Source organism: Scyliorhinus canicula, chromosome 8 (genome assembly GCF_902713615.1).
Source record: "Scyliorhinus canicula chromosome 8, sScyCan1.1, whole genome shotgun sequence".
Lineage (NCBI taxonomy): Eukaryota > Metazoa > Chordata > Chondrichthyes > Carcharhiniformes > Scyliorhinidae > Scyliorhinus > Scyliorhinus canicula.
In genome coordinates this window covers 127,822,979-127,837,305 of record NC_052153.1, presented here as the reverse complement: position 1 = coordinate 127,837,305, position 14,327 = coordinate 127,822,979, and the positions used below count along the sequence as shown (strand labels likewise).

The 14,327-nt window shown below is 41.2% G+C and overlaps 1 protein-coding gene across 1 annotated transcript in view; it reads left to right on the top strand.

The window, feature by feature from the left end:
• LOC119970494 (leucyl/cystinyl aminopeptidase) overlaps nucleotides 1-14,327 on the top strand; it is a 183,127-nt gene that overhangs the window by 131,538 nt on the left and 37,262 nt on the right. The window contains exons 9-10 of the mRNA XM_038805217.1: nucleotides 390-521; nucleotides 10,470-10,642. Coding sequence (XP_038661145.1) covers nucleotides 390-521; nucleotides 10,470-10,642 — 305 coding nt within the window. The remainder of the gene's footprint in view (nucleotides 1-389; nucleotides 522-10,469; nucleotides 10,643-14,327) is intronic.

Below are 14,327 nucleotides of genomic sequence, written 5' to 3'. Positions count from 1 at the left end.
AATTCTATGATTCTATAACTGCAGTCAGCTGTATGCGCCTCCATTTTGTCACTGACCACAAGATCCAGTCAATACTATTGGTGACATCCTTGCGTATAGAAGTATTCAGCACTGCAACTGGTTCGTTTGCATATTTCAGGAAAGTAATCATGAATCCTCCTCAATTTTCTAACTGTATTCATTTACTTTGCTGTCAAGTGCAGAACTTGTTGGTCAGAAAAGCAAAAATATATCTACAAAGCCCCCACAGGTGAAAATGTATTGATTTATATTTGCAACTGCAAGACAGAGTGATGCAATTTTGTAAAACCCAAATAATACAGGTTCAAAACAATTTGTATTTCAAGAAAGACTTTCAAAATGAGCAATCTTTTCCCTTTCTCTTTCAGGGGGCTTCCATTCTTTTGATGCTTAAGGACGTTCTTGGCGAAACAGTTTTCCAAGAAGGTATTAAGAGATACTTGAATGAGCACAAGTATGGGAACACTAAAACTGAAGACTTGTGGAACAGCATTACTAAAGTATGTATCCTAATCTTAATGCTGATTGTAAATCCAGAATGAATAGTTTGATCTTTTCAGGTGCAGTAATAGATATTCACGTGAAAGGCTGGCGCAGAAACTGCTGCCAAAGTAATGGCGAATTTAATAGATTAATGTTTAAATCATACAACAGTTTGTGGTGAGGAAAAGATACCATATGAATTACAAATCAGTCAATTTGCAAAGCTAGATAATTTACACTGCTCTGTTGTTAGCCTTGTACAAAGAGCAGCTTATCTTCAACCACCCCTTAAATTCACTGCAGAAACTTAGGGCTGCTACTTAACAGCCTAAGTATTGTTTAATAATATTTATATTTCCGCAATACCAATCAAACTCTATGGTCCATAAAAGCAACAATATCAACTCTGGAATCTCACTCCTACAGCTGGTAAGTTGTTGATGGTATACGTTTTCATTTTTGAATTTATTTTTCTTTATTTCACATCAAACAGAGTCAAAGGGGTTATAATTGTATAATCCACTAATCATCAATACTATTGACCGAAATATAAAAGAAACAATGTTAAAAAGGCACTTTCAGTTTATAGATTTAAGTTGCATGTACGGACATGTGTTACTAGGTTGGGGTAGGGCTGAGGATTGGACAGGGGGTGCTCTCTGTGGAATATTGCCACTACTGGCATCCACCTTTGAAAGAATTTTTCACTTTTTAAGGCATGCATGATTCTCTTAATCTCAAATAGCTCTTTGACCTTAGATAACCAAGATTGGTAAATTGGGCATGCGGGTTTCAGACAATTGAGGGTGATGCATTTATAGCAGCAGTAAGCAAAATTCACAAAACATAATTATGGTTTCTCCCTCCCATTCTGGAATTGTCCCCAATAGAACAGTTGGGATAATCTGTGGGATGTTCATGTGGAATACCTCGGTCAATGTATTGAATACCCTATTAATATTCCATTAACTTTGGGCATGACCAGAATGTGTGTAAACAATGACTAATTTGTTCTCCACTGTCTCTCCAGCAATTGCTTGTATGGGAGGAGCCACCATTTACAGTAATATGTGGTGTTCTGAAGTACCTAACTTCCATTTTTATTCTCTCCAAATATTTGAGCAAGTAACAAAATGGGCCTCAGAATAGATTTTGTTCCAGTCTTCCATCAGTATCTCCTGTTCTATTTTCCTTTTAATGTGTAAGGATTTACGAGTCACCATGAAGAACAAAGTCTGATATGTTCAGGATATTACTTTCATCCCAGTGGCACCTCATTGAATGTTTGCAAAGCATGACTCTATTGGAGATGGACTTCTACCTTTGTTTAGGTCTTCCTGTTTGTATATTAAAAAAATCAGTATTTGGAAGGCCAAATTCCCTTCTGATCTTGCTCAAACGATTTTAGAGTGGTTTGCTGAAAGAGCTGGTGAAGGAAGCTGAGCTCATATTCAGACCAGTCCTTAAAGCTCTTGTCATGCATGGAGAGTGCAAAGTTCTTCATGGACTGAATAGTGATCAGAGCTGAGATTTAGCTGGTACAGCAAATAATTTCTGAATTTCTTTCAAATATTGATCGTCAATCTCGTCCATTCACTCATTCTGCAGTCCCTTTTATTATTACACTTAAATGCCAATGCTGTTAATGGGAGTTGGCATGCAATTTTCTCCAATTACAGCCACCGCGATTCTACTCTGTCTGTTAACCAAGCTCCCACGGATTTTAGCTGAGCTGACAACAAATAGAATTTTTAAATTTGGGAGTTAATTTGGGACTGAACCTTCTCCGACTTCATGAACAGCCCTATTTTACTTTGGACTCTGGGTCGTTTTCCTTGCTATATAAAACGGGAGATTAGACGGTGCTGACATATTGAATGTAGTAAGAAGTCTTACAACACCAGGTTAAAGTCCAACAGGTTTGTTTCAAACACGAGCTTTCGGAGCACGGCTCCTTCTTCAGGTGAATGGAAAGGCTTGTTCCAGAAATGTTTATATAGACACAGTCAGAGATGCCCCGGAATGCGAGCACCTGCAGGCAATCAAATCTGACTGTGTCTATATAAACATTTCTGGAACAAGCCTTTCCATTCACCTGAAGAAGGAGCCGTGCTCCGAAAGCTCGTGTTTGAAACAAACCTGTTGGACTTTAACCTGGTGTTGTAAGACTTCTTACTGTGCTCACCCCAGTCCAACGCCGGCATCTCCACATATTGAATGTAGATTTTGGAATCTGAATAGGTAGCATCTGGAACAAGTACAACATCCTGGGAAGGACATCCACCCTAATAGTTTAAATCCACCCAAACAAAGAGAGGGGCAGGGTTGGCCATCGATCCAGATAACTCTTAATCCGATTAATGATACTGGTGGAATTTGCTCCATATATTTTATCCATTTTAAAAACTAATTTCCAATTAAGGGGCAATTTAGCATGCCCTGCACATCTTTGGGTTGTGGAATTAAGACCCACGCAGACACGAGGCGAATATGCAAACTCCGCATGGACAGTGACTCAGGGCCAGGATCGAATCCGGGTCCTTGTGCCATGAGGAAGCAGTGCTAACCACTGCACCACTCCTTATATTTTATCAATTGATGGTGGGATAAGAATATTGAGGTATATAATGTCCCGACTGGGTGATTTAAAGGCACTTTGTGTCTTAATATGAATGGGGATCTTGGGGATCTGCCCATTTATTTCCATTGCTTCAATGTTAACTTTGGGCCCCAAATAATAGACAAACTACTTGATACACTCTTTTAGATAAAATATTGATGCTGAAGGATCTGATAAGTACAGGTTGTGCGTCCCTTATCCGAAAACCGATAAATTCCAAAATCAGCATATTTTATCGAGCGCCGACGTGACGTCATAAGTGGGAAATCCCAAAAGGTTCCTGGGCGATGTGCAGTTCCCAGCGTGCAGGTCTCATGTGCAGTTCCCAAAGTGTGCTGCACAGGCACAGTTCCCAACGCGCACTGCACATGCGCAGTACCCAACATGTGCTGCACATACTGGGCGACACAGTAGCACAGTGGTTAGCGCTGTTACTTCACAGCGTCAGGGACCCGGGTTCAATTCCTGGCTTGTCACTGTCTGTGCGGAGTCTGCATGCTATGTGGGTTTCCTTCGGGTGCTCCGGTTTCCTCCCACATGTCCCGAATTACGTGCTTGTTAGGTGAATTGGACATTCCGAATTCTCCCTCAGTGTACCCGAACAGGCGTCGTAGTGTGGCGACTAGGGGATTTTCACAGTAACTTCAATGCAGTGTTAATGTAAGCCTACTTGTGACACTAATAAAGATTATTATTATTACATGCGCAGTATATTCTGAAATCCGATACAGACTCGGCTTTAAGCATTTTGGATAAGGGAATTCCAACCTGTATAGCAGTACATCGTCTGTATATAATGACAACTTGTGCTATTCTTCCCCAATTATATTATAATTATAATAATCGCTTATTGTCACATGTAGGCATCAATGAAGTTACTGTGTAAAGCCCCGAGATGCCACATCCGGTGCCTGTTCGGGGAGGCCAGTACGGGAATTGAACATGTGCTGCTGGCCTTGTTCTGCATTACAAGCCGGCTGTTTAGCCCACTGTGCAAAACCAGCCTCTCTAAAACACCTTTTGTGTTCTAATTGTCTCTCACCATTTGTGGTGAAGGCCCTATATGTACTGCACACAGAAGGGGGGAAGAAGACGACCTTGTTTCGGCCCCCTCCCGAGCTCAAAGGTTTCAGATATTCGACCATTCACTCTAACAGAGGCTGGAATAAAAAATCTGGATACATTTCACAAAATTGGGCCCAAACCCCAGGTGGATTAAATTCTGCAATAGCTACACCCATGACACTCAATCAATGTTTTATCCGCATCTAAAGATAAAACCATGGCCTCTACTTCACTACTTTTGGCATGTGTTATGATATTAGGGTCTGTGGAGATTATCTCCAGTGTAACACCCTGTTATAAATCCAGTTGTAATAGTGTATATAACCCCAGTTGTTATTCTCTGGTCTAGTATAGGTGTTAGAACTTCTTCTAAATCACAATTAAGTATTGATATAGGACGATATGACCCACATTCTGCTGGGTCCCTACTCTCCTTATGAATGACTATTATGACTGCATCTTTCCACGAAGGAACCAATGATCCAGTTTATCGTGAGTGACGATAGACCTGTCGAAGAGCATGTCTTCTAAAGGTTTTGTAAAATTTATTTATATAACCATCAGGACCGAGACTTCTATTTTTAAGTGCATCGATTGCTTCATAAATTTCCAAGTCAGTAATTGGTTTGTATAATTTCCTAGCGCTACTTCCTGACAACTGTGTCTCATTGATGCTTTGTAGAAAATCATTAATTTTCCCCACATTCCTATAGGTATCGGAATGCTTGTACAATTTCCAATATAAATCAGCAAAGGCAGAAGTCATTTGCTGCAGTTTGGATAAGAAGTGATGGGGCAATGACTTGGAACAATATTACATGATTGCTGCTTTCTTGATTGAAATGCCGCTTGACAAACCACTTGCCCTGTTGCCATGTTCATAATATCTCTGTGTTGTAAATCGTAAATGCTCTTCAATTTTTTCTGAAAGCAAACTTATCTAAGTCTCTGCGAGAGAGATCTGAGGGAGTTATTGACAGGATGTCACTGTCAATTATTCTGTGAGCCTCTAACTTTGTTGTTGTCATGTGAGAGTACCTTTAAGAAATGGGTGTTTAAGAAATGTACGTTTAAGAAATGGGTGTTTATCAGTGATGTCAGAGTGTGGGTGGAGCTGGTCTGTCTATCAGCTTTTTGTTTTCATTTTAGGCTGTTTGCTGCAGGGTGTATTTTAGTTTCGTTTTCAGAGCTGGATAGCTGCAGTCACAGCCAGAAGTGACTCTCTCTCCAATCTAAAGACTGTAAATCAATCCTTTGGCGAGTTAAAACTAATAACTGCTCTCAGTAGTGACTTTAACCTGATGTGCTTCTGTTTAAAGGTTTTTAAAAAAAAGTCTTATGGATGTTAAAAGGGCAGCTTAAGGCTTACTTAGTGTTGTATTCTTTGGGGTTGTATTTGAATTAATGGTTGCTAAGATGTTCACTATGTTTTGAAAAGGTTAACCTGAGTTCATAGAATAAACATTGCTTTGCTTTAAAAAATACTTTTCCATTTCTGCTGTACCACACCTGTAGAGTGGGCTGTGTGCTCCCCATACCACAATCTATTAAAAGTTGTGGGTCAGGTGAACTCCATGATACACTTTGGGATTCTCTAAACCCTGGCCCATAACAGTTGTAAAGAAGTAATCAATGCGGGAGTAAGAGCCTGTTGGAGTAAAATGTAAAGTCTCTCCTACTCCGGTATTGGTGCCGCCATGTACACAATAGCCCAGTCTTTATAATATGACTTCTCAATGATTTGTGCATCTTGGCGCAGGGGTTTGATGAAGTTAAGGGTCTCTCTGCAGTTTGGGACATAACACAATTAAAATCCCCACCCACTGAGAGCAATCCCATACGTTTATCAAAGACCAGGCTGAAGATCTTTTTAATAAATTGAAATTTACCACTGAGACTTCTGTCCCATCTACTGTTCCATTAGCAATATGAACCAGCCTTCATTGTCTTTATGTTGTGAGTGAATATAGGAATTTGCAGATCTACGGAATAAGATTGCTTACTTCCCTTTTCCTCCCTGACTCATGTGAGGAAATGAATACCTGGTTTTCCCAAGATCAATCAAACTCACTATGTTCTATGTCTGACAGGTACATTACTCATCAAAGTGCAATTTTGCAATTTGGATGTTTCAACTGACAGAGTACCTTTTTCCTCTTGATAGGTTCCCGGTAATCCTTTCATAGTATAGCTAATTACCTTTAGCGCATCATAATAATATATACAGTTGAGGTGGCCGGTGTATCCAACCTGATAAATAGCCTAATATCAGGGAAGAGAGCACTGAGAGGGAGAGGAAGGAGGAGAAAAGAAAAAAAATGCTCGATCCATGCAGTGGCTTTGACATTGTTCCCTTGAAGATACTGTGAGTTAAAACCTATGTACACAAGAGATTTAACTGCAAACTTGGCCCGCCTCCAGGTGGGGCTAATCGATGGCAAAAGTTGTTTAAACCAACAATAGTAAGGCTTAACATCTCTCAATTCACCCCGCTAAATGCATAGCTTTGAATAATAAGGAATCTCCAGGGCAATCCTTCCGGCACCTAGTCTTCAGCTGCGTTGTTTTTTTGGCAGCTGAGCGAACTCTCCTGTCAAGACGGACACCATCGTCTGCGCTTGGCTATAGGCCACTCCCCACTGTCCACCCAGCCACCCCCGGTCCACCCGTTGAAAGACCTGGCTAAGAACTTCTCGAACATTTCGGAATAAACTGAATTATATTCTATTTTCCTTTCCCTCCTTTTGCTCCTTTTTTCCTTTATTTTTGGCCATTTGCAAAGTAACATCCCCATGGATCAATATCACATCCTTTAGCGAACCTTACATTAGATTACTTGAACTGCAGTTATCAAGGTGAGCGCAGTTGGGCTTTAGTTAACTAACCCAGCCTGTGAGCAATACACCAGTAAAGGATACTGCAATTTAACCAATTTTCTTTTGCCGCAGCCATTTAAAACCCATCTCACGACTGTTTTAACATCGCTCTCCCTCATCCCATTTCTGAAGCAGCCCCTGAAAATCCTGAACCATCAGGTGGCGAAGCAGAGAACCAGACGTTTATTGGTTTATAACAGCAGCACACTATCCAATGCAATGCATGTCTCTCCAAAAGCTCGTTTTCTGAGAGGTTCACGGTGATACCCTAATGTTTCAGTCCATGTGCAGTCTCCCACGCCAATGCGTAGGTCTTGCTTCCATCCTTAAGATGGACTCTCAACATCGCCAGATAGGGTGTTTGCAATCTTATGTTCTCTTCTTAATATCCACATATTCGTATCTTTTCCACTGCAGTACTGGCGAGTAGTCCTGATCTAACACGATCTGTCTTCCTTTGAATTGGAGACTTTTCTCACCCCAAACTTCGAAGAGAATGTACTGCTTTGTCCAGGAGCTGAGGAATTTCACCATGAATGATCTCGGAGGTGCATGGCTTCTGGCTTCTTAGCATCCCAGATCCATGCCATTAGTTGTGTCATCTTTAGAATCCCCTTCCTACACACCTCCATCTTTCTACCTCTGCTTTTAAGATACTCCTGAAAATCTATCTTTTCAATTGCGTTTTTGGACATCTGTTTTGTGGCTTCATGCCTTATTTTATTTGTTAATGCTCCTGTGAAGCAGTTTGGGAGATTTTACAATATTAGAGGCATCATTGTTATCACCACAGTAGATATTACTTAATGAGAAAATCCCAGACGGAAATTTCCTTCTACGCCATACACTTATTTTTGTCTTCTGAAAATGCAAAGAACAGTAGCAAGAGGTCCAATAACACTTTTGGGATTTAAAAAATTACCAATAAAATATTTATTAACCAAAACAAAAGAAAACCTAAGCACAGAAGATTACAGTTAAAATCAGTCTTATGAAAGATTCCCCCGAAGGAATTACCCACTTGATCAGATCCACAAATAAAAAGATTCCAGGCAACACTCTCGTATAAATTTATTATGATAAAAATCCATAATATTACCCAAGGCAAAACTGCTGTCATTTGAATCAAGGCATACAACACAACTTCTCAATCTCTGTTCCACTCTGCTGTGGCGATCCAAGAAACATCAGTCCAAGACAGTTTTTTACAGCCAAAAGACTTTTCTGGCTTGACTGGATGGCTGATTGAAACTGCATCTTATCCACACCGAGAATTGTTCCCACACAGCCAATACAAAATCAACTCAATATCACTCCATTCATATCTTTTATCCCTTCTGCCTTTAATTTCATTGAACATTGCATACCCTTCCTATAGCACTCACTTTTGGGATAAAACAGAATAGCCCTCTTGCTGTGTTTAGCTTGTGCAGTTGGGCCTTCCTGAATGGAGAAGGTCTTCCCTTAACATCTTACCTAAAAGATAACAAACAAAGCACAGATAATTTTGTGAAAACTTTTGCAGCTACTGGGCAAACGTTCAGGGCAGCACGGTAGCACAAGTGGATAGCACTGTGGCTTCACAGCGCCAGGGTCCCAGGTTCAATTCCCCTGGGTCACTGTCTGTGCGGAGTCTGCACTTTCTCCCCATCTCTGCTTGGGTTTCCCACCTCCAGGAGCTCCGGTTTCCTCCCACAGTCCAAAGACGTGCAGGTTTGGTGGATTGGCCATGCTAAATTGCCCTTAGTGTCCAAAAAAAGGAAAGGATAGGGTGGAAATGAGGACTTAATGTGGGTTGGTGCAGACTCGATGGGCCGAATGACCTCCTTCTGCACTGTATGTTCTATGTTCTATGCGTTAATGGTGAGTTAGTGTAATGACAGCTTTCTGCATGGAAGGGCATATTGCTCATCTACTTAATCCCAATCAAAATTAGAAATTCTTTCGAACATATTTGGGGGAGAGTGAGAAATTCTATTTTTGAGTACTCTTATTTCATCCATCTTTAATACTTTGGATAATAAACAGCACACAGAGTTGAGTGAAGTGGTTAGGAGTATTATATTTTATCATCTGTTCTGATTTAAATGCCTTGTAATTAATTTTAACGTTGAAAAGTTTAGTACTGCATTAGGATAATTGTGTCATACCAATTCAGCCGTTAAACCAGCTGAACCGGTCAGGGTGAATTGCTTGGGTTTAAACTCTTCCCTCAATCTCTTTCTCCTCCACACCACACCCTCCACCACAAAACTGATCGATGATTAAAAAAATTAGAATGTCTCGTATTCCATTTTGTTAATTGTCTTTAATTAAACCGGCCTAGCCTGCAGTGACAGCAGTAGTTTTACAACGGTTCCGTACTCCATGATGGGGGAATATGCCAGGCTTCCCACTCCTTCTGCCCAACAAATCCTGTTACAAATGTGCTTGTGCAAGTCAAACAAGGAGATTATTGGGCTCATCTGTGATAACTCTGATTTCCAGTCGAACAGCCTCTGATGTTAATTGTTGACCCTCATAAAGAACGTGTGTTTGAGTATGCAGGTGGAGCCAAAGGTCTATATGAGCCACCCCGGTGCTTCAAGGGACTAGCAGCAATGAAAAAAGGAAGGAAAAGCATCTTGAGGTCCCACAAACTAACATGCGTTTTTGGCTGCCGATTCTTGCTGAACTTAACAGTTTTACCTTCAGAATGTGCACTGTAATACAACAGTGCTAGTGTAGCCCTTGCATGTTATTTAGCCTCTATCATATGGACTGCAGCAATTCAAGAAGGCAGCTCGCCATCAACTTCTCTGGGGCAATTAGGAATGGGCAATAAATGTTGGTTTAGCCAACAACGCCCATATTCCATCAACAAATGTAAAAGAAAAGCTGCTTTTGTGAATTGGATACGGTCTGCACTGAAGTTAACTGAATGGAAATGAAAACCCCACAGAGATGTTACTCTTTTAAGTACTTGTAAAAAGGATTTGGATTGAGCGATCAATCAATTTTTGTTTTGTAATTCTGTTCACAAGCGTAGCAGGTGCATCTGTGAGAAACCACAGCCATTTGATCCTATTGAATTTCGTCATCAGTATATATGTGAATTCTCAGTATCAAAACTCTGTTAAATTATGTTCATGAAAATGGAGCTTATTTCTTTGGTGTCCAAAATAAGGAAATCAAGGGCTCCAGTTTTACTCAAAAGTCTGCTTGGTTTAACTTATTGTCTTTTTAAATTGCATTTCTCAAATTACAAATATTTCACCAGTAACTATTCTTGGTGCAGAAATAAGTTAAATTAATCAATGTGTTTTCTCTCGATGTTGTCCGCTGTCACTAAATAATTACTCTTTAGCTGAGCAATCTCACTCTGCTTTAATTTAATCTCTCAGCACATTGTATTTATTTCACAGGTTAAAAATGTAGATTTAAATGTGAAAGAAATGATGAAAACGTGGACACTGCAGACAGGGTTCCCCGTGGTCACTGTTACATTAGACACAACTGGTAATAAGATTCATCTCCATCAAGAACGTTTCCTCAGGATCTCCATTTCACAAGATCTATCATCCTCACCTGATTCAAGGTACAACTGGTACAATTCCTGAAAGTAATTTTACAGTGAATACTGAAGGTTCAATATTTGTCTCCTGCCCTTGAGTTCCTTGTGTGACAAAATTTAGTAAAGAAATGCACAACACTATTCTTTAAACTCCTGGACTTGGGCTTGAATGAGAACATCCTGGCTCAGTGAAAAGATTTTTGTTGGCTGTAATTAAACAGAAATGTGATCATTAGTGACCCATGTTAAAAGCTGGTTTGGGAAAATGGAAAAATCTGCACTGCTGTAGGTTGCCAACTCTACTTGGACATATTCAGGGAAGTTTGATAATATGGTGATGACCTGCTGTTTGCACAAATTCACTTAATTTATCCAATCGTGGTTGAGTTCCCTATAGTCAAGTGCATTTGATCCTCGTGACTCAATTTTGTTTTGTTTTTTAATTTACTGTATAAAAGAATAGTTTGACTGCAGTTGGAGTACTGTAACAGTTCTGGCTATCGCATTACAGAAAGAATGTGATCAAAATAGAGAGGGTACAGAGGAGATTTTAATAATGAGGAAAGATTGTATAAGCTGAGGTTGTTTTCTTTGGAACAGAGAAGGGCAGAAAGGAGATTTGATTGAGGTGTATAAAGTTACGAGGGCCTTAAATGGAGAGGGCAATTAGAAGGATTAAAGGAGAGCTGAGGAGCAATTTTCTTTTCAGCCTGAGGGTGATTGGGATCTGGAACTCTCTGTCTGATAGGATGGTAGAGCATAAAACACTCAGCATTTTTTTTAGAAAGTATCCTGAGAATTCCTTTAAATAGATTGCTACCATCTCCCAAGAATTTCAGTTTCTGCTTCCACTTTTGAGAAATCAAAGTTTGTCCGTTCTTTCTAACAGCAAATAAAAGCAGAAAATAACACTCAACAGGCTAGACAGCATCTATAGTCCAGAATAGTTGGTAACTCTGCCACATCAGTATAGGCACTGGGAGCTGAACAGTGGAAATTTAAACACCACTTTACACTTATAATATGAAATGGTGGGAGAAACGTTTATCCGGAAAAGTGGAAAGGAATACTCGAGGGCTGAGGCCCAGCCGTTTCATTCCATAAATGAACAGATATCCTATACAACCTATTCATAATTTACAAAAACGAAGATAATGGGCCCGATTCAGCGGACTTGAGTTAAAATTCGCTGAACGATGTGTTTAGCGGGGTGTTTCTCGGCAACTGCAGCACTGACAAACACACTGCTATTCAACTGCACTTTGCCTGTTTGTGGCCTCGGGGAGATTCTGTCTGCTGAGGCTGCACTTGGAGGCATTTCCTGAAGCTCACCAGCAGGAAACGCTCCTTGCAGATCGGTGAGCCACTTTGACCGGCTGTCCCGATCTTCTCTTTCCGTCCCCCCCACACCGTTTTTGACCCCGTTCCACCCCTCCCCGTACCTGGTAAAGCCCGCAAGGAGCTAATCCTTGGCCGTGCCAATCTGGCACCATTGTCCCTGTCAGCCTGGCACTGCTAAGGTGCTTGGGTGCCAGAGGGAGTACCAGGGTGCAACCCTGCCCTGTCCCTAACCACTCTGAGGTCTTCCTGGCACGGCCGTTGTGTCCTGTGCACCGGGTGAATCAGGCAAATGTATATTTAAATATTCTGATCTGGATCACGCCCAGTGAGGATGAGATCCAGGTCACGATGTCCATGATATTCCGTTGAATCTCACAAGACGTTTGAAGGATTGTAAATCTCACGAAAGGCCTCGCGCAAGATTCAGCAGCCTCATCCCGACACCAAGTTAAGCACAACGAGGCAGCTGAATCGTGCCCAATGTCTCTCTCGGGCTGTGTTTCTGTAATGATAGTAGCTTCAATTCTTCAAGTCTCCTTTCATAACCAAGGCTTGATATTGTTTTGGATGTTCTTCTCTGTACTTCCTCTATGGCTTCGATCAAGACTGGATGCTATATTCTCAAATGTACCTAGGCCTTCTGTGACTTCAATACAATTATTCTTAGCTTTAACTTTCATTGTCCTAACATTGTAACCAGAAATTCCAATTTGCATTCTCAATGGGCACATCACACCTTTGAATGATCCAGCAACCATGATCCCAACCTGCTCTGTAAACTTTATTGGTGCCGTTATATTGTTCCCAAAGCACAAATTCACTTACCCACACCGAAGGGCACCGGCTGACATGTATTATGAAAATATCAACCACAGTTAATATAGATTTTCTGTTCAAGTTAGGTTGACTCTAATGAGATTGAGCAAGTAGCTCTTGGAGAGCTACTGCTGCTTTCGGGATCATCCCATCCACTTTCGGGATCACCTGCCAGAGGAGCATATAAGATGTCCACTCGTGTGTCAGTGTGATAGTAATGAGGCATGTATGTCATAATGGCCAGGATTTTCTGGCCTCTCTTGTCATTGGTGGGATGGAAAATTCGGTGGCCAGTTGACTCGGGCGGGAACTGGGATTGGAAAATCCCGCCCTATGACACTGGGCACCAGAGACACCCTTTGTCCTTTGTGTTTGCTTTGCTGTGGGTGGAATGTTTCTTTTCCCTTCTTGAAAAGTTAATCCCAAAAATTAATTCAAGTATTTTAGCCATCCAGTGCTACAATAATTTTCATGTATAGCGTCTTTAATGTGCATCTTATGCTGTCGCCTGGAACATTATCAAAGACATTTGACGGAGCCACATAAGGGAATACTAGGACAAGATAACTAAAAGCTTGGCAGAGAGATATGAGACTGGATTCTCCGCTGTCAGGATTCTTCGTTGCTCCGGCAGCGCACCACGCCCGGGGATTTCCCGATGGTGTGGGGCTGCCCACAATGGGAAAACCCATTGGCCGGCTGGTAGGATGGAGAATACCGCTGCCAGCAGGGGCGCGCTGCACCAGAAAACTGGTGCGATGGGGCAGAGAATCCCAACCAGGGTTTAATTATTGTCCGAAAACAGGAGAGAGATGCATGCTTAACTCCGGAAATCTGGAGTCAAAGATGCAGCCATATGATGACTAGAACTCTTACAACTAAAGATGAGCTCGGATTTGCTGTAGCAGAAAGGCCAATATATACACACGTTCATGTTGGCATATTTTGGATGACAAAAGAAACAAGAAAGAGTTAACTTTAACTTTGCATATAAGCTGCAAAGGCATTGATCCAAATTCTAAACTTATTCAAATCTTCTTAAAATCTGCTTCGAGCATATAATTTCCCTACAACAGGAAGCCTCATTTAGAGTATGGAGATAATAATTACACTTATGCCACAGGAAACTCATATTTCTGAAATCAGGGTAACAGGAGTGCAGATGGAGCATCTCAAGCCTGGTGACCAAAAAGCAGAGTGTCTGAAAGCGGGACAATTTTTCCCCTTGCTCCGACCCAACCTGTCCCAGTTGCTCTAATGGACGTTTCCCCGCTCCAAGTGACTTAGCAAACTTTGACCCCACTCGGAAAAGTTTGGGGAGTTACTGCATCAGCAGAGTGGCATGTCAAGTATTGATTGGCTGATGTTTCCCATGTTCTGAATGGCTTAACAAACAGTGACTGCACCGGACCCAGATTCTGCCCAAACCGAGCCGAACAGGAGCGCCTTCTTCCAGCTGGCCAAGTCAGTTCAAATAGAGTACGATACAATCCAGCAATCATAAAAAAACAAAGGATTTTCAGTTACAACTACAGGGTCGTTTTTGACATCA